A 22,044-nucleotide genomic window follows, 5' to 3' on the forward strand; every position below is an offset into this window, starting at 1 on the left:
TTGGACCCTCTTCTTGTGGTACCTTCTACCCTTCTATACAATGCAATTTAGGCAATCCTGGTTTCTTCCATATGAAGCCACATGACCAAGCCACTTGTGTTGACTTTCTTTGATTTTTTTTGAGTGATTGTTACTTTATGCTTTGTAAATTTGTGCTTCTTGAACATTGTCAAGCTTAAACAACAACATCGCACACTAAAGAAAGCTAGTTAACACTGCAAAAAGCTTGTCAACGTAAAAAAAATAACATTTTCTCAAACTATTGTTCAAACTACTTATTTAAAGTGGACTGAAACAACACAATTCTTGAGTTTTTTTTGTGACTACTTAATTGTTTTCGCTACTTAAATTTGCTACAACTAATAAATTGACCTAATTCCTTCATGTTGTCTCAACACAAATCGATTGTGTGGAACCCAAGATATTTTACAGTATAGAAGATCATGGCGCTTCAGACCCTCTCAACCCTGAATGTTTAGAGCCTCATCCGTGATGGTTTATTTTACATTGGCCCGCAGGGGATTGTGGTTTGCTATAGCATGGAAAGACAGTAATCGTCCCACCGCCCACAGCCTGCACTGTACCTGCACCGTACCGTGACCAAACTGAAGCCGAGCAGCTTCCTGGTGCTGTAAAACGCTGTGCAAAAATTCAGTCCATTCTGAATCGTGGCACATAGTTTTCCTCTCTCTGTCTGCACTGTTAAACCAGTACTATACTGTTGAGCCATACTATAATCAAGCGCATTATAACTGTATACTTTATAGTATTTACTATAACGAACTCTATGTTAATGGATTTTACAGCATAGTATCAACTATATAGAAATGATAAACTGTTGTAAATGCTGTAGTATACTTTAGTTTTTACTACAGTAAGCTGTGGTGTTTTGTAGTATAATATACCATATGGTCATAGCAAACTTAGCGTATTTTATGTAATTTGTTTATATTACTATAGTTGTTGTGTTACCATAGAAACTACAGAATTACCACAGCAGATTAATTCAAGTACTTTACTATGGTACACTATATTAGCAAATGATTTTTGCTGCTTGTTTAAACTACTTAATTAAAATGAGCTGAAACAACACAATTCTTGAGATTTTTTTGGAACAACTTAATCGTTTTATGCTCAATCCACTTAAATTTGTTCATTTAACTCAATCAATTTGTGTTGGATTTAGTATTTACTATAAATGACTAGTATTTTTTTAATGTGGGTTGTGCATATATTGGACAATATTATAATATTTCATTATTGAAGTAAAGTTTTACGCCCCATATTTGTTGTTAGAACAGACGTTTGGCTCATGCTTTGCTGTGGGTGTCTGTTGAAATGTTGATCTCAGGAGCTTTGAAGATATCTTTTCTTGGCCTTATTAGTCACATGGAATGAAGACAAGTTTTAGCTGATCATCTACACTGTAAAAAGTGAACCCGTTGCTTTAAAAGCGACAAGTTGACTTTATTTTAAAAAAGTGAGAAAACGTGGTATAGATTGAGATTGATGAGTTGACCTAACTTACTTTTTAGAGTTATGAACATTTTATTTACCTAATAAATGTAAGGCAACGAGGTTACTCAGTAACAATGGGTTTACTCAACTAATTGTGTTTTACAGTGTATGTTAGCAAAAAGCCTCTTTCCCACTTGATAGCCATTTTAATTATATTTTATATGCACTTAACCTGGATCTTTCTTGTTTTTGCTACCCATGTTAAAATCACTACTTTAAACCAGTGGTTTTCAACCAAGATACACTGAGTATAACATCAGATAGAACAAGCATTTGTGTTCATGTACATCTTTACATTTTATAGCCAGCCTGGTGAAAGGGGTGATTCTCAAAAATTGGAACAGAGATGAGGTTCTCAAGCTGACTGCGTACCTTGTTTCCAAGGTCAAACAAAACAAAAAAATAATAATAAAGTCAAGAATCTTGGTGTGACGCTGTTGTCAGATATGAGTTTCAATAGTCATTTCAAAGCAATAACTAAATCAGCATACTATCATCTCAAAAACATTGCAAGAATTAGATGCTTTGTTTCCAGTGAAGACTTAGAGAAACTTGTTCATGCTTTTATCAGCAGCAGGGTGGATTACTGTTATGGCCTCCTCACTGGCCTTCCCACTGTGCCACATCACACCTGTCCTCAGGTCTTTACACTGGCTCCCAGTTACATTCAGAATAGATTTTAAAGTATTATTACTTGTCTATAATTCACTAAATGGCCTAGGACCTCAATACATTACAGATATGCTCACTGAATGCAAACCTAACAGATCACTCAGATCTTTAGGATCAATTAAATTAGAAATTCCAAGAGTTCAGTACTACACCCCTCGCTGCTGAAATCAGCATCCAGAAATGTGCTCCAACATTAGGCAGGTTCAAATCAAGCCTGAAAACACATCTGTTTAGCTGTGCCTTTACTGAATGAGCACTGTGCTACGTCCGACAGATCGCCCTATTATGTCGTTTCTTTTCTTTTTTTCATTCTTTTATAACCTGTTTAACTTATTTTAATCTGTTTTAATTTGTTTTAATTATTTTTATTTTCTTGATACTTTTATTCTTGTTTATGTGAAGCACTTTGAATTACCACTGTGTATGAAATAGATAAAAAAAACTTGCCTTGCTTTTTTGCAGTTATTCACCTAATTTTCTATTTAATTATGAAGTTTAAATATTGCATTTTAAGCACTTTTTTTGTTGGATTAGCTTGTCAGATGGTCATCAAAACCACACTTTTTGACCAAACACATTTCCTAAATATTTAGAATCAAGAAATAATACATTAGTATATCATTCACTAGGCTTAGTCCCTGCATTAATCAGGGGTCACCACAGCAGAATGAACCGCCTACAATAAAATATACTAGCAAAATACAATAGTTATTTTAAAATTTTGAATACATTACAGATACGCTCACTGAATACAAACCTAACAGATCACTCAGATCTTTAGGATCATATAAACTAGAAATTCCAAGAGTTCAGTCAAACCCCCTCACTGCTGGAATCAGCTTCCAGAAATGATCAGATGTGCTCCAACATTAGGCACGTTCAAATCAAGACTGAAAACACATCTGTTTAGCTGTGCCTTTACTGAATGAGCACTGTGGTACGCCCGACAGGTCAAACTGTTGTGTATTTCTTTTCTTTTTAAGTCTTTTATAACCTGTTTTTAACACATTTTAATCTGTTTTTAATCATTTTTATAATTTATTTTTATTTTCTTATACTTGTCTCTTTTATTCCTGTTGATGTAAAGCACTTTGAATTGACACTGTGTATGAAATGTGCTATAGAAATAAACTTGCCTTGCCTTGCCTTCATCAAAAATCATTAGAAAAAATAGGAATCTGTTAAAGTTTTTGAATGAAAAAAAAGTGTAGTCTATTATCATTGATTGGGCAAAAAACAAACTCACCAGCACATTCAACTTTCCTCAATCACAATTTGGGATGCTGAATTTGGCAGGGCGTAACTTCAGAACAGGAAGTCCCAAATTCTGTACTGACAAAGGATTCCGCTTGGTCTTAAATCCTTTTTTGATGGGTTATTTTCACAATCCATTATGTCATAGCAGTCAAAATAGGACAAATGAACTCATTTATGGGACAAATTCTGCACTTTTGTCAGTGAGGGGCGGTCTTTCGAACCCCCCGAATCCCTCCTGGCTACGGGCCTGTATATGGTTAAGTTTAGTGCTTGTTGCATGTAATCATACATAACTTATTGTTAATACTATACACGTATATCTTATAATAAGGCTCCATAAAACTAAGTGTTACCAAAAATCAGTGAAAGCAGGAAAGCGTCTTGGTCATACAGTACAAATTAATAGAGCTTAAAATAAACAAACATCAAGAAACCTTCAGGATGTTAAAACAAACCAAAAGCGCACCTCTCAGATCTCCGACAACACTGCTGACTTTAAACAGGAAGCAGCCGGGTTCGTCACTTTTTGGCGTCCCCAGATATATTTTTGTTGTGGTTCATGTTATTTGTAGCACATTTCTGTATTTGCATGTGTTGTTGCAATTTGCGAGCATATGTATTGCAATCTGATGACAGTGTTATCTCAGTTTTATTAGTGTTTTCCTATTTACCAACTTGCAGCTTTTTTTGGGCTCTCTCAGCCACCATAGAAAACACCCTTAAACATACATCCATAGATTAAAACAGTAAATACATGTTGTAATTACATCAGATGAACCAGTGGAGACATTTTAGTCTACAATGTGGGTGGAAGTTATAAAAAGAGTGTAAAAAGGATGAGAACCACTGCTCTAAATCATATATAAACTATATTGACAATCCTGAAAATGTGTTTGACCCACATATATCTTGATTTTACTTCAGGAATCAAAGCTGTTTCTATGGTGTGAACTTGAGTGGGCTTCATTCTTCTGCTGTGGACGAGTTCTTCAAACAGCCGATAGTTGTGAGTCTGTGATTTTCGCATGCAGTTGAGGACAATATTATTTGCTGTGTGATGTTGTCATAATGTCTCTGTATTTCAGGACACGTTCGATATGCAAATTCTCATGGCCAGGTCTGTGAAATACACAATCAACTTTCTGGAGGCAAAAGAGGAAGATTTACACAGGTAAACGCATACAACTGAAGAATAGAGCTTCAAGGAAAAGTTACAGCGTTAAGCAGGAACATTTTAAAGAAAATTCTTTGAGCTGATTCACCATTTTACTAATTTTCCATTTTAAATCCGTGCTTATCAGTACATTTATTGGGCTTATTTAAAAGCAGCCAATCAGGGTTATTAGAATTAAAGCAAACTAAATTCATTTGCTTTAAACTTGAAATACATGAACATAAGCTAAACATCCCAGGTATTTGTCAGGATAATTTTAATCAAGTAATTTGTATAATAAAATAATGATAATTTTCAATATTCAACAATAATAATTAATATTTTTATTTTGTATAATCTTTTTAAAATAAGTAATAGTTATTATTAATAATAAATGTAATTTTGTTTTAATAATTCTAATAATATTCTATTTGTAATGAGTTGGGTTGACAACAGAGTTGAGGATCCACATGCAGTTTATTTAAGAATCTACAGGCAGGCAACGGTCACAACAGGTGCATACAGGAGCATAAAAGGTAATCCAAAAGCGTAGTCGGAATACAGGCAAAAGGTCGGGACAGGCGGCAAAGCAACATAAACAGTAAAACAAACAAGAGTCCAAAAACACAAAAGGCAAGACAAGGAAAACACTTCGAAATGCTCACTTACAAAATACAAGACTCAGTAAACTGTGTGTGTGTGTGTGTGTGTGTGAGAGGTGTCTTTATAGTCCTGGTAAAAAGTCCATCATGAGCTTCCTGTTGTGTGTGTGTGTGTAATCAGGGACGTTCAGGAACTGGTGTGTGAATGTGAAGACTTCTGGGAGTTGTATTTCATATAGTGGCAGATGTATAGTTATCTAGCGATCTGCAAATGCTAGATCACTAGTGATCGTGACTAATAAAATACACATTTTTCTAATTACAGAAGTTATTTTCAGAAATGTTTGTTATTATTATTAATTATAATGTTTTTGATGTCCTGTATGATTTTAATGATTTTCTTTAAATTAAGAAGTTATACAATTATTTCTGTATTTAGTCTGCACATTCCTATTTATTATAAGTAAAAGTTGATGATACACTTAGTTCTATTATTTATATAATTTATTAATCATTCGTTTTATTAAATAAGCTCCTTTTTACAACGCCCCTAGTGTAAAACAGTTGAGTTTTACCATTTTTAAATCCATTCAGCTGATCCCCAGGTCTGGCGGGACCACTTTTAGCTTAGCATAAATCATTGAATCAGATTAGAACATCTATCTATCTATCTATCTATCTATCTATCTATCTATCTATCTATCTATCTATCTATCTATCTGTCTGTCTGTCTGTCTGTCCGTCCGTCCGTCCGTCCGTCCGTCCGTCCGTCCGTCCGTCCGTCCGTCCGTCCGTCCGTCCGTCCGTCCGTCCGTCCGTCCGTCCGTCCGTCCGTCCGTCCGTCCGTCCGTCCGTCCGTCCGTCCGTCCGTCCGTCCGTCCGTCCGTCCGTCCGTCCGTCCGTCCGTCCGTCCGTCCACAGTATCTATCTATCTATCCATCCATCCATCCATCCATCCATCCATCCATCCATCCACAATATCTATCTATCTATCCACAATATCTATCTATCTATCTATCTATCTATCCGTCCGTCCGTCCGTCCGTCCATCCATTCATCCATCCATCCATCCATCCATCCATACATCCACAATATCTATCTATCTATCCACAATATCTATCTATCTATCTATCTATCTATCTATCTATCTATCTATCTATCTATCTATCTATCTATCTATCTATCTATCTATCTATCTATCTATCTATCTATCTATCCGTCCGTCCGTCCGTCCGTCCGTCTATCTGTCCGTCCGTTACCTTTGGTTGAATTGTGTTCCTGCCATCAAGATAAATTTGAGTTTATTGTTGTAAATATAACCTATAGACAAAAGTTACCCAGGCCGTTATGATGCCCGTTGAAGGGTTAAAAAGCTCATTTGATGCATTTGAAAAAAATAAAATAAAATTATCACAATATTTTGTCATTTACAGGTTGGAAATTCCATTTGTCTTCAAGCTGCTGCAGTCAGGACTGATTCATGGACTTGCTTTTTGGTTTGACGTGGCCTTCGTCGGTTCAAAGTGAGAATCACACAAATATTAAAGGAAAAGCATCTGACAGAATAGGGCTGAATGTATTAAAGTTTTTCTCAGTCACTTTGATGTGTTTCTCACAACACTATTTACATTTGCACAAGCGTTAATGCATTTCTCAAAACAATTAGTCATTTGTGCACATCATAGTAGCAGTTTCTCATTCCTTCCAACAAATTGTGAATGCTTTTAGACATGCATCAATTGCTTTCACACAACTCTCTGCTGTTTTATAACATTATCATTTGCTGATGTCATGTCAGTCAAAATTTACTAAACTTGTGAATGCTGAATGGTCACTCCACATAAAACTAATAGTCCTCATTTCATTACTTGAGTCAGTACATACCAAAATGTTGAACTAGTTGTCAAAATCTGTCAAGCAAATATTATAAAACTTTTAAAATCTTTTTTTTCCTGAAAATGTCTCCTAAATTGAACATTTCATGAATGATTTACAGACCTTCGTATGTTGTAGGTTCAGTTCCAATGTGTACTGCAATATTGTTCACTGTTGTGCACAGCTCTACCCAAAGGGAGTTTATGTTTGTTGTAAATAAGGGTGTATTTATTCTTTTGCACAATGCTGTGAATAAATTAGAATTGTAAAGAGCATGTGCAGTAAAAATGTGAAACACATATTCAGTGTCTTGTGCTCAGCTACCTCACTAAATGCAGTGATGTCTAACTTTACTGTGGTTTTCAAATGGCTGTGCGAATAGTATACAGTGCTGTCTTGAGGAATACATTTCACCAAATACGTGTCACCAAATGTGTCACCAAAATCTGACTTTTTTTTTACATTGGAGTAAATGTAGAGTAAACTGTCATAATGAAAACATGACAAAGCCATTTGACTATCTTGTTTATACACAATGGTGTCAGGACTTTTCATCTTGATGACACTGACACTTTCATTGGCATCAATACTTGCTTTTGAGGAATGAGCTCTCCATTTTCAGCAAGTGACACGCTTTTTCAAGTTATCAAGTACTGTAGGTTTTGCAGATTGTACTAATTGTTTTGAGAAATGCATTAACTGTTGTGCAAATGTAAATATTGTTGTGAGAAATGCACCAAAGCCACTGAGAAAAACTGTCAAATTTATTCTTTTGTTATGTCTGTACAGGATGACCATATGGCTGTCTACGTCTCCTACTGAACCTTTAACTCACTGGTATCAGGTGCGCTGTCTGCTGCAGACCCCCCTTTTTGCCAAAATGGGACAGACATTATCAGGACACGTTCACCTTATAGCCAACAAGAGGTATGACGCAATTGTTTGGCTTCAATAATGCATATGAATGGGATGATAGGTCTGGGTCTGGAACACATGAAAATTCATACAGTTCAGTTTTAGACACGCCATGAGGTTAACAATATTTGTGTGTAATTATAAATCTTTTCTTTTATAGGCAAAGCTATGACATTCACATCACTGCTGTTGTCGATCAGTCCGGATTTAAATCTGGGAACTCGCTGGATTTGAAAAATCCTTTTTTCCGGTAAGTCCCATGGAAATATAAGGGGAAAAAAATCATACCAAATAAACCAGCTGATTCAGAGCTGCTCCAGAGCAGGTTATCTTCAGAGAGTGAGCTGCTATGGCTATTTAACATACCCCAAAGCTTACCTCCGTATTTGGTACCAAAGCCGAGGTTATCCACTCACTTGCTCCTAAACTTACCCGGGTATGTTACATAACCTGCTTTCTGGAATACCTCCCAGTTTCTTGTAAGTGTGAATATTGTAAATAAATACGTGGTTTTGATAACCCCTGTGATTCTGTGTATTTGTGGAGTGAGAAGTCGTGACACAATCATATTTTGTCCTTAATTTTTTGCAAAAAAAAAAATTTAACTGCATTTTCATTTTAATATTCAGTTCCATTGAATGTTTCAAAAGCAACCCGACAATGCAAAATGTTACAATTTTCTACAATTCGAGTATTTTTTTATTATTAAAACACTGAAAAAGTGGAATAATTACATAAATAACAGTGTTACTTTCATCCCCACAGGAATCTTGCCATTTAAACCTGATTTTTGCTGCAATCACACTAGAATTTGTACATGCGAAATTTCCTACGGCACTGCGAAAAGGGGCGGGATTAAACGAGATCATTACACATTTTAAAAAACGAGCGATCGCTCCCTGTTTTAAATTCCTGTCCAGAGAGGTCATGTTTTTTTTTTACTTATTTTACTTTTATTTTTATTAGACAATACAACATTGCATGAAGTACAATTATAGTGTGATAGTTTTTTTTTACATGTTAGACCAGTGTTTCCCAACCCTGTTCCTGGAGGCACACCAACAGTACATATTTTGGATGTCTCCCTTTTCTGACCCATTAACTTCAGGTGTTGGAGTCTCTTCTGATGTTATGATAAGTTGATTCAGGTGTGTTTGATTAGGGAGAGGTTGAAAATGTGTACTGTTGGTGTGCCTTCAGGAACAGGGTTGGGAAACACTGTGTTAGACCATCAATTTCTATCTACCAAAATGGTTGTAAATACATGTACAGAACAAAAAGCATCCTTAGGACATATAAAATACAGAACATTTTTTTTTATAAAACAACAATTATAATAATAATTATAAAAAATTAAGAATTAAAAAAAATATATATATTTTTAATAATAAAAAAAAAAAAAAAAAAGATAAAGTGAAGAAAGGAAGAGAAAAGTGGCCTTGTTCTCCGATAGTTCGCAGAGTTCTGTATGGCTCATTATTGAAGAATCAGAGGCATGACAGGAGACCATCTCTTTAGGAAAATAGTTTTTTTGAAGTCGTCAGAGAGGTCATGTTTTGATCCTCAATTGGTCTCACGCAGTCATGTGATGTGATTTCGCAAAGTTTGACCTTTCCAATGCAGCGAACTGTGAAACTTGTCACATGAGCTTGCGTTTCCGGTCTGACGCATTCAGTTAAGTCTATGGGGAGAAAAGTCCAGTGTGACCGCAGCTTTACTTTTAAACTGAAAAACTCAGACATTTCAAACTCACGAATGTGTTATTGTACTTAATAACCTGTAGATTGATCATTATTGTGACACATGAGAAGAGAAACACGGCTTGTAATAAGGAAAAAAGAACTGCTACAATAATTTACTTCTGGCATTTAAAAACTGAAATTTAAAACTAACCACGAAACCAGCGGATATTTGGCAGCTTCATCAAGGGTTGCATGCTGAATGTGCTGTTATAATCTGAAAATCAAATGTTTTCAGGGATTCGAGAAAATCGATTTGTTACTTTCGTATGTTTCTACACACTCAGAAAATAAATAAATACATGACACAAAAATATTTATGCAAAAGAGACTTTAATTTCGGGTACGCTGTTGCCTCACAGCAAGAAGGTCGCTGGTTTAAGCCTCAGCTGGGTCAGTTGGCGTTTCTGTGTGGAGTTTGCATGTTCCCGTGCTCCGGTTTCCCCCACAGTCCAAAGACATGCGGTATAAGTAAATTGGATAGGCTAAATTCTCCGTGTGTGAATGTGAGTGTATGGGTGTTTCCCTGTGTTGGGTTTTAGCTGGAAGGGCATCCGCTGCGTAAAACATATGCTGGATAAGTTAGCAGTTCATTCCGCTGGGGCGACCCCAGATTAATAAAGGGACTAAGCCGAAAAGAAAATTAATGAATGAATGACAAAGTATGGAAATTACAGTTTTAAAACTCAGATTTTCCAGGCTTTTCAAGATTCTTTTAATGAAAGCAGCGTTTGTATTTTAATTGCTAGCATTTGGGTCTGTATTTAAGGTTTATTTTTTTGGGTCTGTATTTAAGGTGTATTTAAGTGGGATTTCTCTCTTTTTTTATTCACAGATACGCCTGAATCTTCATTTTCATCAGTATCCACATCAAAACAGCAGATTTTACAGCATTTCTACACAGATTGTAAGCCACATATCTGAATCTATGCTGGTTCCATGTGCAGGTGAAATCAGTGTTATTTGTTCATGAAAATAAGGTGACTTGAGTTTGTGTTTTTATACATTTGCTATAATCTTTAATTGTTTAGTTTTACATTAAATGTATCTTCCAATAGGAAACTGTAATATTGTCTTTTATTTCCATATAAATATTGATCCCCTTACATAAAATGGTGTTTGTTCAAACTAATTTAAAATGAGCTGAATCAACACAATTCTTGATTTTGTTTTATGGACAACTTAATTGTTTATGTTAAATCCACTTAAATTTGTAAAAACAAAAAAAAAGTTAACAATTCCTTCATGTTGTCTCAACACAAATCGATTGTGCGGAACCCATTATTTTTTATTGTGTAGGGAAAAGATGCTTATTCAAGTGTGCTATTAGCATACACTACCTGACAAAAGTCTTGTCATCGATCCCAGTTGTAAGAGCAACAAATAATATCTTGACTTCTGGTTGATCATTTGTAAAAGTGGCAGAGGGTAGATTTTTCTAATGAATCATCTGCTGAACTGCATCCCAATCATCACAATTACTGCAGAAGACCTTTTGGAACCCACATGGACAACATTCTCACTAAAATTTAAAGTTTGGTGAAGTAAAAATCATAGTTTGGGGTTACTTTCAGTATGGGGTGTGTGAGAGATTTGCAGAGTGGATGGCAACATCAACAGCCTGAGGTATCAAGTCGTTTGTTCTACCCATTACATTACAAACCACAGGAGAGGGCAAATTCTCCAGCAGGATAGCGCTCCTTCTCATACTCCAGCCTCCACATCAAAGTTCCTGAAAGCAAAGAAGGTCAAGGTGCTCCAGGATTGGCCTGCCCAGTCACCAGATATGAATATTATTGAGCATGTCTGGGGTAACATGAATGAGGAGGCATTAAAGATGAATCCAAAGGATCTTGATGAACTCTGGGAGTCCTGCAAGAACGCTTTCTTTGCCATTCCAGATGACTTTATTAATAAGTTATTTGTGTCATTGCAGAGATGTATGGGTGCAGTCATCCAAGCTCATGGGAGTCATACACAATATTTTCCCCTGCACCATGACTTAATTGTCTATACTGTACATTATTTCTGTTAAGTGACAAGACTTTTGTCTAAGCAAAGTCAGACCTTACTGCCCTAATTAAATAATTAAAAATCAAGTTTTGATCATATTTTATTTAGGTAAAATAAGCGTAATCTAGAGGTCTTTACCTTTCATATAAGCCACTTCTGATACCAAATAATCAACTAGAAGTCAAATTATTATTAGTTGTTCCTAAAACTTGGATCAGCGACGACTGTCAGGTAGTGTAGTTATTTTGAACTAAAAATAATGAATAACTACTTGTTACTTTTTTAGGTAAATCTCAGAAATATATTTAAAATTGCACTTATAGGTGCCATATAGTGCATTGATTCAATAAGTTCAATTGTTCTCTGATTGTTCTCTGTAGGTTTGTGGCTTAGATAAGTGCACAATTTCTCCAGAACGGTTTTAAATGCTCATTTTGAAATTGAGGAATTACCCCTAGAAACAGAAGGTCCTTATTGACCATATTTGGAAGGGTTGTTAATATTAATGAGCTCCACTCTGATGCTCTTCCTTCAGCTGCATACATGTACACATTTATAAATGTAAAGAATTTTACTTTTTTTGAATCAAAGAATGCTAAAAGTAAAATGTATCACATGAAAATGTTTCACAACACTATGAAGTAAAAAATCTGATAATTGTAAGAATGATTATTAGTGATTTTTGTACCAATAATAACTGATCATAATAGAACACCAAATCATCCTATTATAATGATTTCTGAAGGATCACGTGACACTGAATTTATCACTTTTGAAGTTAATTGGAAATAAATAAATTGAAAACTAGAAAAGTGTTATTTAAAATTGTTACAAAATTTCACAGATTTTACTGTATTTTTGATCATATAAATGCAACCTTGGTGAGGAGAATTTTCTTTTTTTAAAACATTAACAAAACCATTTCCAAACTTTTGACTGGTAGTGCAAATATATATGAAAATTTCAAATAAAAACATTTGTAAAATCCAGCTGACTCAATTAGTTTTTAATAAAACTGCAAAACAGTCATCAGATTTACAGTACAACCTCAATTATTGAGACAGTACATCCACTGCATTAAAACCCCCACAGTTTTACAGCAAACGTCCAAACATTTGCGCAGCCATATGTAAATTTCCTCAACAGAGGCTGACAGAACGACCAATGGATGAGACAGATTTAAAAAAAAGAAAAGAAAACATGATTATAAAAATAACATATTCCCTTTACTGTAGCCAGACCTTTTTTTTTGTGTTCGACACATCGGATCTCCATCAAGATGGCATACGATAAAGACAGGCAGCACGATCGTGACATAAATCGCTTCAGATTTAACTCCAAGTCTCAAATATTTCTGTGTCAAATATAGAATCAAATCAACAGTTTAAATAAAAACGAAATCAGGGTATCTGACGTCTATTTCATATCCGTTTTCAAAAAAAAAAAAAAAAAAAAAAGGAAAACGAAGAAAACGGACCTTTTTGTTTTTTCTTTTGCTCACAATAAACGAAAAAAAAACAAGATTTTGGCTCGATTTTTTTGTTTTTTTGGTTTAGAAAAGGAAAACAGATAAACGACTTTAAAATTCATTATACACATGTAGGCGGTGCTAAAATGCCCTTTTTCCTCTGATTGGCCAATCAATCTCATGACGTCGCCCTCAAAATAATAGTCCTATATATATATATATATAATAGGAGGAAATAAATCCAATGGTACCCTTTGTTATAGCCCCAGGGCCCATTGCATTCTTATTCTAGTCCTGCTAACAACTATTAAAAAACTAAACAACAAAAAACATTAAGTAAACAATATTAATTATTATTATTATTATAATTAGCCTATTATTATTAAGGCCTACAGTAGCTCTGAAACAATTATGCAAACCAGGTGCTGCTTGGAAATTGTTATTTTTGCTCAGCATCAGGTGCACAGCAGCAAAAAGTTTGGCGGCAAACTATAGGCATATTATTATTATTTATTTTATTTTCGACTTAGTCCCTTCATTATAGTATTATTATTATTATTATTATTATAAAGGTCTTGCTCGGAAACAATCATGCATACCAGGATCTGCTCTGAAATAGCTATCTTTGCTCAGCGTCAGGTGCACAGCAGCAAGAAGTTTGGCAGCGAACTATGAACTATTTTAATGACAAATGTGTAATAATACTGCTAATTAATGTTTTTATTTAATTTATGCATACGCAATGAATGCAAGCCTGATAACTGATCAAATGATAAAATATGTAAACTTAGGTCATATATATAATTATAATAATTAAAAGCCTGAGTGCTGATCTGCAGAGGACTTTTATTTTGAGGGCGATGTCACAAGCTCAGATTTGATTTGCCAATCAGAGGGAAAAGGCATTTCAGCACCGCCTACATGTGTATAATGAATTTTAAAGTCGTTTATCCGTTTTCTCACCCTAAACCAAAAAGCGAAAAAGCGTTTTTGTTTTTTGTGACCAAAAGAAAAACTGAAAAACTTCAGTTTTCTTAATTTTCTTTATTTTTAGTTTGAAAATGGATATGGAATGAACGGAAGATACCCTGATTAAACGAATAGCAAATATTTGACCACGTTGGCAGATTTATCAGCAGAAATAATGCCATGATATAAATCAACTTAAATTTCCTGAAAATAAATTGAAATGCAAAGGAGCTGTGATAATCATAAACATCTTAAAAATCGACGATAAAAAAACAAAGTCAGCTCGCCATTTTAAAGCATAAAACACATTTAATTCCATCGAGCTCGTTTTCCGCTCCAACTCGAGACATATGAGGGACACATAAAAGCCCTATTGCACTCTGCTCTGTCATAATTACAAATATGTAATGACAACATTAAAATACATGTGACAACGAATAAACTAAACGACCGCCAGTCATTTCTGTAAACCAAATCTGCTGGTCAGACTGGCAAAATAATATATATATGCACAAGTGGTCCTTGCGGAATGATGGCTTGAGGGATTTTGACAATACTTGTTGGTTAGCGTGCGCGGCATTCGGGACGCTGCTATCAAACACCCAGTTTGTTGGCCTGTGTTAGCACGACCTTCAGCACCGGCATAAAGGCGGACGTCTCGCTGAAGTTGCTGCTGCTGACGATGTGTGTGTGGATGTTCAGTCCGTCGGCATACGAGCGGCACTCGATGCTGTGGGCCATGTTGTGAAGACCGCCGACAATAGCTGGAGACAACTGCACAGAAAAAAATATATATATAGTGTTTGTGGAAAAAAAAAAAAAAAAATTCACAGTGCAAAATGCCAAATGATACAAAATCGTTGTTTCCATTCATCTCATTTTTTTACACCCTTTAATTTCATAGTAAAAATACGTATACATACATATAGTACCACCTAAATCCTTACAAGAGAGATGGACCATATATCAGAGTTCTCTTGGAAGTACTTTTACGCAGTAAATTTAACTTACTACTCTCACAATCAGCAGCGATCTAGCAGTTGCAGATTGCTAGAGAACTACAAATCCATGCACCTCACACACACAGTAGTTCCAGTTCTTTGCCGGATTGCACACACACAGCTGGTAGTTCATCATAGATTGATTACCAGGACTACAAATACACCTCACATTCACACACACAGTGCTGAGTCTTGTTTCTCCGTAACATTTATGAACATATTCCTTGCCTGTCTTTCTGTGGTCTTAGATCTTTGCTTTGTTCGCTTTGTGCATTTACAAGATATAAACAACCAAAGGTTGCAGTTTGTCACTTCTGCCTAAATAAGTAGATTTTTTTGATGATGTCATACTTATGAGGGGGGTTATTTTACTACTACTGACGTTGCTACTGCTGCTGTTCAAGTACCACATCTACCACCTGTGTAGAAATCAACAATATGATGTAACTAGATAATATGGAAGCATGCGATTTCAGACAAAGCCTGACTCACTTTGCAGAGTGAATTGTAAACAATGAAACATTAAAACATGTAATGGCAAAAAAAGCCTTTTCAAACATGTTGTGATTAATTTAGACACAGTCTGTGTGTTTGTTAAGAGTAAAATACTCACTGTTTGTTCTCTCAGCTTGTCATAGAGAAGCTCAAGCCTCTTATGAGCATCGTCCAGTTTCCTTTTGGTTTGCTGTTAGGATGAAAGGGGGAAACGTTGACTATTTGTAATGCATTACTGGCTTATTATTATAGTTAAAAACCTGTATGCTTATCATTTTACCTTTTTTTTTCGAAAGAAGTTAAATATATACATGATATTGAAGTATTATGGGATGTTGGTGTCTACACTTGTCAACAGATAATCTACAGATACATCATGTAGAAGTGGAATAAGAAAATTCAAATACATGAAAACCAATATATCAAAAACTCAAATAATTTTTGTGTGTTTTTTCTTTTTGGAAAGCAACTAGTACATTCATTTAAACAGGGTACATTAAATACAGTGCATCCAGAAAGTATTCATAGCGCTTCACTTTTTGCAATTTTTTTTATGTTACAGCCTTATTCCAAAATGTATAAATTCATTTATTTCCTCAAAATTCTACACACAATCCCCCATAATGACAATGTAAAAAGGAGTTTTTGAAATTGTTGCAAATTTATAAAAAAAAATTAAAAAATAAAAATAAATAAATAAAAATTCACATGTACAGAAGTATTCACAGCCTTTGCCGTGAAGCTCTAAATTGAGCTCAGGTACATTCTGTTTCCACTGATCATTCTTGAGATGTTTCAGCAGCTCAATTGGAGTTCACCTGTGGTAAATTCAGTTGATTGGACATGATTTGAAAAGGCGTACACCTGTCTATATAAGGTCCCAGGGTTGACAGTGCATGTCAAAGCACAAACCAAGCATTAAGACAAAGGAATTGTTTGTAGACGTCCAAGACAGGATTGTCTCAAGGCACAAGGCTGGGGAAGGTTACAGAAACATTTCTGCTGCTCTGAAAGTTCCAATGAACACAGTGGCCTCCATCATCCATAAGATGAAGATGTTTGGAACCACCAGGACTCTTCCTAGAGCTGGCCGGCCATCTAAGCTGAGTGATCGGGGGAGAAGGGTCTTAGTCAGGGAGGTGATCAATACGCCACGCCCCTCCTGGAATTTGCCAAAAGGCATCTGATGGACTCTCAGACCATAAGAAACAAATTCTCTGGTCTGATGAGACTCAAATTGAATGCCAGGCGTTACATTTGTAGAAACCCAGGCACCACTCATCACCAGGCTAATACCATCCCTACAGTGAAGCATGGTGGTGGCAGCATTATGCTGTGGGGATGTTTTTCAGCAGCTGGAACAGGAAGACTAGTCAGGATAGAGGGAAAGATGAATGCAGCAATGTGCAGAGACATCCTGAATGAAAACCTGCTTCAGAGTTCTCTTGACCTCAGACTGGGGCAACGGTTTATCTTTCAGCAGGACAATGACCCTGAGCACACTACCAAAATATCAATGGAGTGGCTTAACAAAACCTCGGTGAATGTCCTTGAGTGGCCCAGCCAGAGCCCAGATCTAAATCCTATTGAACATCTCTGGAGAGATCTGAAAATGGCTGTACACCGTCGCTTCCCATCCAACCTGATAGAGCTTGGGAGGTACTGCAAAGAGGAATGGGCAAAAATTCCCAAAGACAGATGTGCCAAGCTTGTGGCATCAAACTCAAAAAGACGTGAGGCTGTAATTGCTGCCAAAGGTGCATCAACAAAGTATTGAGCAAAGGCTGTGAATACTTATATACATGTGATTTTTCAGGTTTTTTATTTTTAATAAATTTGCAACAATTTAAAAAAATCTTATTTGACATTGTCATTATGGGGTATAGTGTGTAGATTTTGGAAGAAATAAATGAACTTAATCTATCTCGGAATAAGGCTGTAACATAAACATATGTGGAAAAAGTGAAGCAATATGAATACTTTCCGGATGCACTGTATATCCCAACATTATCCAGTAAAAAGAATGTTTTTTTTAATACTTTTAGTGTAACAATTTAATTAGTGTATACCAAACAGACACTGCATTGAAATTCATTAAGCGGTACAAAAATTTTCGAAGTTTTTTTTTAGATATTTAAATATATACATAAATAAATACACTTAAATGTTCTATTATTTAATGTTATAAATATTCTACTATATTAAATATATATCTAAACCATGTTGTAGAAACTTCAGGTTTGACAAAAATAAACTTCTACATAACTACTATACAACTATTTTTGAAGTGTAATATTTCTCAATATCACTGACTGGACTACTATAAGAATATAGTTGATGTCAGAATTACTACCCCCCTGAATTATTAGCCCCCGTTAATTTTTTTCCCCAATTTCTGTTTAACAGAGCGAAGATTTTTCCAACACATTTCTAAACATAATAGTTTTAATAACTCATCTCTAATAACTGATTTATTTTATCTTTGCCATGATGACAGTAAATAATATCTGACTAGATATATTTCAAGACACTTCTACACAGCTTAAAGTGACATTTAAAGGCTTAACTAGGTTAATTAGGTTAACTAGGCAGGTTAGGGTAATTAGGCAAGTTATTGTAAAACGAAGGATTGTTCTGTAGTCTATCGAAAAAAATATATAGCTCAATAAGACTAATAATTTTGACCTTAAAATGTTTTTTAAAAAATTAAGAACTGCTTTTATTCTAGCCGAAATAAAATTCTTTCTCTAGAAGACAAAATATCATCAGACATACTGTGAAAATGTCCTTGCTCTGTTAAAGGTCATTTAGTAAATATAAAAAATAAATAAATAAATTCAAAAGGGGGGCTAATAATTCTGACTTCAACAGTATAAACGCACTTAAGTTTACAATTTTATCTGCTTCTAACACCCAACACAATTTCTCAACACATATATCTGGTGTGTATACCTTCGGGAGTGCACGAAATCAGAAAACAAGCATCATTTCTTTGGAAACCCACCGGATCTGAAGCAGCGGTCAAGCATTTCTGGATCAGTCCCTCAAAAGTGGTCTTCAGGACCATGTGCTCTTCTGGGATGGGCTTCTTGGTGATCTTCTCAGTAGGTATGGCCTGAAGTGGCTGACAGGGAACACGGTATAATATTAATAAAACAAACAACATAATACTGGTCAAAAAGTTTGGGATCAGGAAATTTAACATGTTTTCAACGAGTCTCATATCACCAAGGCTGCATATTTATTAGAGCAGAAAAACAGTAATATTGTTTATATATATATATATATATATATATATATATATATATATGCATTTTATAGTCATTTATTCTCACGGCTCAAAGCTGAATTCACTCTAGTCGTTAGATGATCCTTCAGAAATCAATGTTAATATTCAGGTATTATGATCACTTATCGTTCATGCTCAAATTATCATTATTAAAGAGGCACTAAGCTGTTTTTGAAAAAAGGCTCGAGTCCAAAAACAAACTTGCAGCCAATCCGCAGTAAGGGGCGTGTCTGGTAATGATGGCAGAGAGGTGAATCAAAAAAAGAGGCGGATCCTGGTGAGTGGTTTTGTTTTGGTTCTTACAAATAAAAACATTGTTTGGGCAAATACACTTAGTGCACCTTTTTAATCTAGATGAATTACAAGATTACAGTGCGATTAATCTAGATTAAAAAAAATTAATCTATGCCCACCTATAGTACTGTATCAGTTTCCAAAAAAACAAAGAAGCCCTAAAGTTGATAATAACAGCGATAATATTGTTTTTGAGCAGCAGATTCCTGACATGATTTTTGAAGGATCTTGTGATGCTGAAGACTGTATTAAAGAGGCTCAAAATGTAATATTAAATGAAAACTACGCTCTACTAGACTACACTATACTAAAACTACACTCACGTTATTTTAAATCATAATAAAACCTCTGATTAAATAACATTTCATAAACAAAAAATCTCATTCTCACTGACCCCAAACATTAGTACAGCAGTGTTTTTATTTTACATGAGCCAGTACCTTTATGACATCGCCAATTGGAGCTCCGGGCGCACCTTCCATGTTCCCCTGAGGCATGCTGGGATTCCTGGGTCCCAGTGGCTGCTGCTGGATGGGGGTGAAGGTTGCAGGACCCATGGGCTGATCTGGTGCCTGTTGTTGAGGCTGAAGGGTCTGCATACCAGCAGGGGCCTGAGGGTCCCCCAGAGGGGCCATGATGGGTGCTGTAATAGGTGCTGGTGGAGTGAAGTGTTGTGGAATCTGGAGGGCAAAAACAGAGAAGTCTTTCTTGAAATTAAGGCTATGTATGTCAGGATTCTGCTACTTCAATCTTGTTAATTCTTGTAATGGTGGCAGAGTCGAGACACTAGTCCTGACTTGTCTTGTATGTTGTACTCAGCTTGAGTGTTCTCGGGTCGAGCACTTATTCGGATCGAGTCTCTGCGCACTCTTGTCCTAGTGTTTGTTCTGTCTGCAGCATGCCGTTTCATTCTCAGTCTAGTTGGTTTCAGTTTGCACTGGGATGGAACATGTGCATTGCATGTGAGTGCACGATAAGTGTTTTCATTTATCATGTGCTTGTGTCTTGCGTTCTGTTTGTGTTGGTGTTATGTTTATCACTTGATTCACGTTTACATGCGCCGCATGCTTTAGTGTTGCGTTTCATGTGAACACGCGGTTAATGAGTTCTCTCATTGGCTGTCTGTTGTAACATATGGGCCGCAGCTGAAAAACATGATTGCCTTTAAATACCATATTTATTATTGGTGTGACATCCATGACCGTAGGTGCCAGGCGTCTGGCCTCAGAGATCGCTGTGCATGACATTTTGTGTTTGCCCAGGTTGCTTGGTCGGCCCTTGGGATCCATTTCTTGCGCTTCAATCTATATTACAGATGGCGGTGAGATGGCTCGCTTCTCATCTTTGCAACCCAAAACATTCCAAAGAAAACCACCCACCTTTTCAGACACAGACACACACCCAAACACACACACTATTGAAATTGAAAATGTGGAAATCTCAAAATCAAACATGTGTTTGTAACCTATGCAGGGCTTAATTTGTGCCGGAGCACACCGGATCCGGAACCTCTGAAATCTGATCCGGCACCTCATTTTACATCCCCCTCCTCAACTGCCCTTCTGCCACATCCGCTGTTCACTTTCACTTTCTTCCTCGACTCCCCAACCCTCTTCACTTTCCCCTGCGTCATCCAACGTCCTGCCACCCCCTCCTACACTTTCACACCTATACATCCTCGGGTATATGCCCTATCCGTTAGCCCAATCTGTTTTGGGACCTCGCAATTCACAAATTAAGCACTGAACCTATGTATTCTCTCTCTTTACTTTATCCAAATTTGTACACTTGTATATAGCCTTTTTCAAGTATTAGATAAACGAAGGATGCATGAATTATGTTTTATGTGCTTTTAAAAGTGTCATGTCTGGTATCATTCTGTTCCGTACATAATCCTACAGCTCATGATCTAGAAGGCATGATCTACCTGAGCTCAAACTCCCCTCTCACCCTGCAAACGGAAGGGTTCGAGGATCTTATGAGCTCAGGGCTCTCTCCCGGGACAGCATGCAAAACAAGCTTTATAATCAATCATCAAGTGTGAACTCTTGAATGTTGTTTTGCTGCCTGTGCTGACCATTCGCCTGTTTCTGACTATGCTTCTGGATTACCCTTATGATTTTGTTTGTGCCTGTTTGACCTCTCTCTCTCTTTAATAAACTGTGTGTGGATCCTCATCCTATTCATCCACATGACAGGCTGAGCCAAATGATAATTGCTAACAATATATCCCTGTTCAAATATTTTAAGCTTCTTTCCACCCCTAATTAAAGAATGTATAAGAGCATAGAGGCTTTAGGTTTTCAAACTCACCTTCTTCTTTTTGGCTGCTCTGTTGAGGGCCGGCGGGTCGTTCCAGCCATTCTGAGGTCCTGCAGACAAACAAAGTGTCTCATTTTAAATGCAATGGAACAACCTGTACCTCAGAGCGGACAACAATTTAACTCCCAAAATGGCTGTTATTGTATAGAAAATCATACTGATTATAAGTAGATTCATAATCACTAAATCTGCATCCACCATTGAATACAAACAATGTCTTGGAAAACAAACAAAATAAACAATTTTAACGTCTAAAGAATCATTTGCGACTGACCATGCAAATTAATTTTTAATCGGCCACTGTTAGACTACATACAGGCATGTTTGATTTAGTACATAATTACATCCTAATTAGATTAATATTTTAGGAAAATCAAAGTAATCAGCTTTTAAAACTCTCTGGATCTGTACTTTGATTCAGATTTTTTAATTAATAATCTGAACTGGACAATTATGGTCCAG

The 22,044-nt window shown here is 36.0% G+C and overlaps 2 protein-coding genes across 10 annotated transcripts in view; one reads left to right on the plus strand and one right to left on the minus strand.

Moving 5' to 3' along the window:
- Window positions 1-10,793, plus strand: part of carm1l (coactivator-associated arginine methyltransferase 1, like) — a 36,369-nt gene extending 25,576 nt beyond the window's left edge. For 2 of the 3 annotated variants that reach the window (XM_056466921.1, XM_056466922.1), the window contains exons 8-13: window positions 4,372-4,453; window positions 4,533-4,618; window positions 6,636-6,725; window positions 7,867-8,004; window positions 8,153-8,242; window positions 10,567-10,793. In XM_056466921.1, the coding sequence (XP_056322896.1) occupies window positions 4,372-4,453; window positions 4,533-4,618; window positions 6,636-6,725; window positions 7,867-8,004; window positions 8,153-8,242; window positions 10,567-10,576 (496 nt within the window). In that variant the 3' untranslated portion in view covers window positions 10,577-10,793. Of the gene's footprint in view, window positions 1-4,371; window positions 4,454-4,532; window positions 4,619-6,635; window positions 6,726-7,866; window positions 8,005-8,152; window positions 8,247-10,566 lie in introns of those variants that run through there. The other variant, XM_056466923.1, reaches the window with a different exon arrangement.
- A 1,942-nt stretch (window positions 10,794-12,735) lies between these two features.
- Window positions 12,736-22,044, minus strand: part of sec31a (SEC31 homolog A, COPII coat complex component) — a 42,306-nt gene continuing 32,997 nt past the window's right edge. For all 7 annotated transcript variants that reach the window (XM_056466920.1, XM_056466917.1, XM_056466918.1 and 4 more), the window contains 5 exons: window positions 21,574-21,632; window positions 19,701-19,940; window positions 18,682-18,801; window positions 15,796-15,867; window positions 12,736-14,955 (listed from right to left, as the gene is read on the minus strand). In XM_056466920.1, coding sequence (XP_056322895.1) covers window positions 14,776-14,955; window positions 15,796-15,867; window positions 18,682-18,801; window positions 19,701-19,940; window positions 21,574-21,632 — 671 coding nt within the window. In that variant the 3' untranslated portion in view covers window positions 12,736-14,775. The remainder of the gene's footprint in view (window positions 14,956-15,795; window positions 15,868-18,681; window positions 18,802-19,700; window positions 19,941-21,573; window positions 21,633-22,044) is intronic.

This window comes from Danio aesculapii, chromosome 10, assembly GCF_903798145.1.
Source record: "Danio aesculapii chromosome 10, fDanAes4.1, whole genome shotgun sequence".
In the NCBI taxonomy this organism is placed as follows: domain Eukaryota; kingdom Metazoa; phylum Chordata; class Actinopteri; order Cypriniformes; family Danionidae; genus Danio; species Danio aesculapii.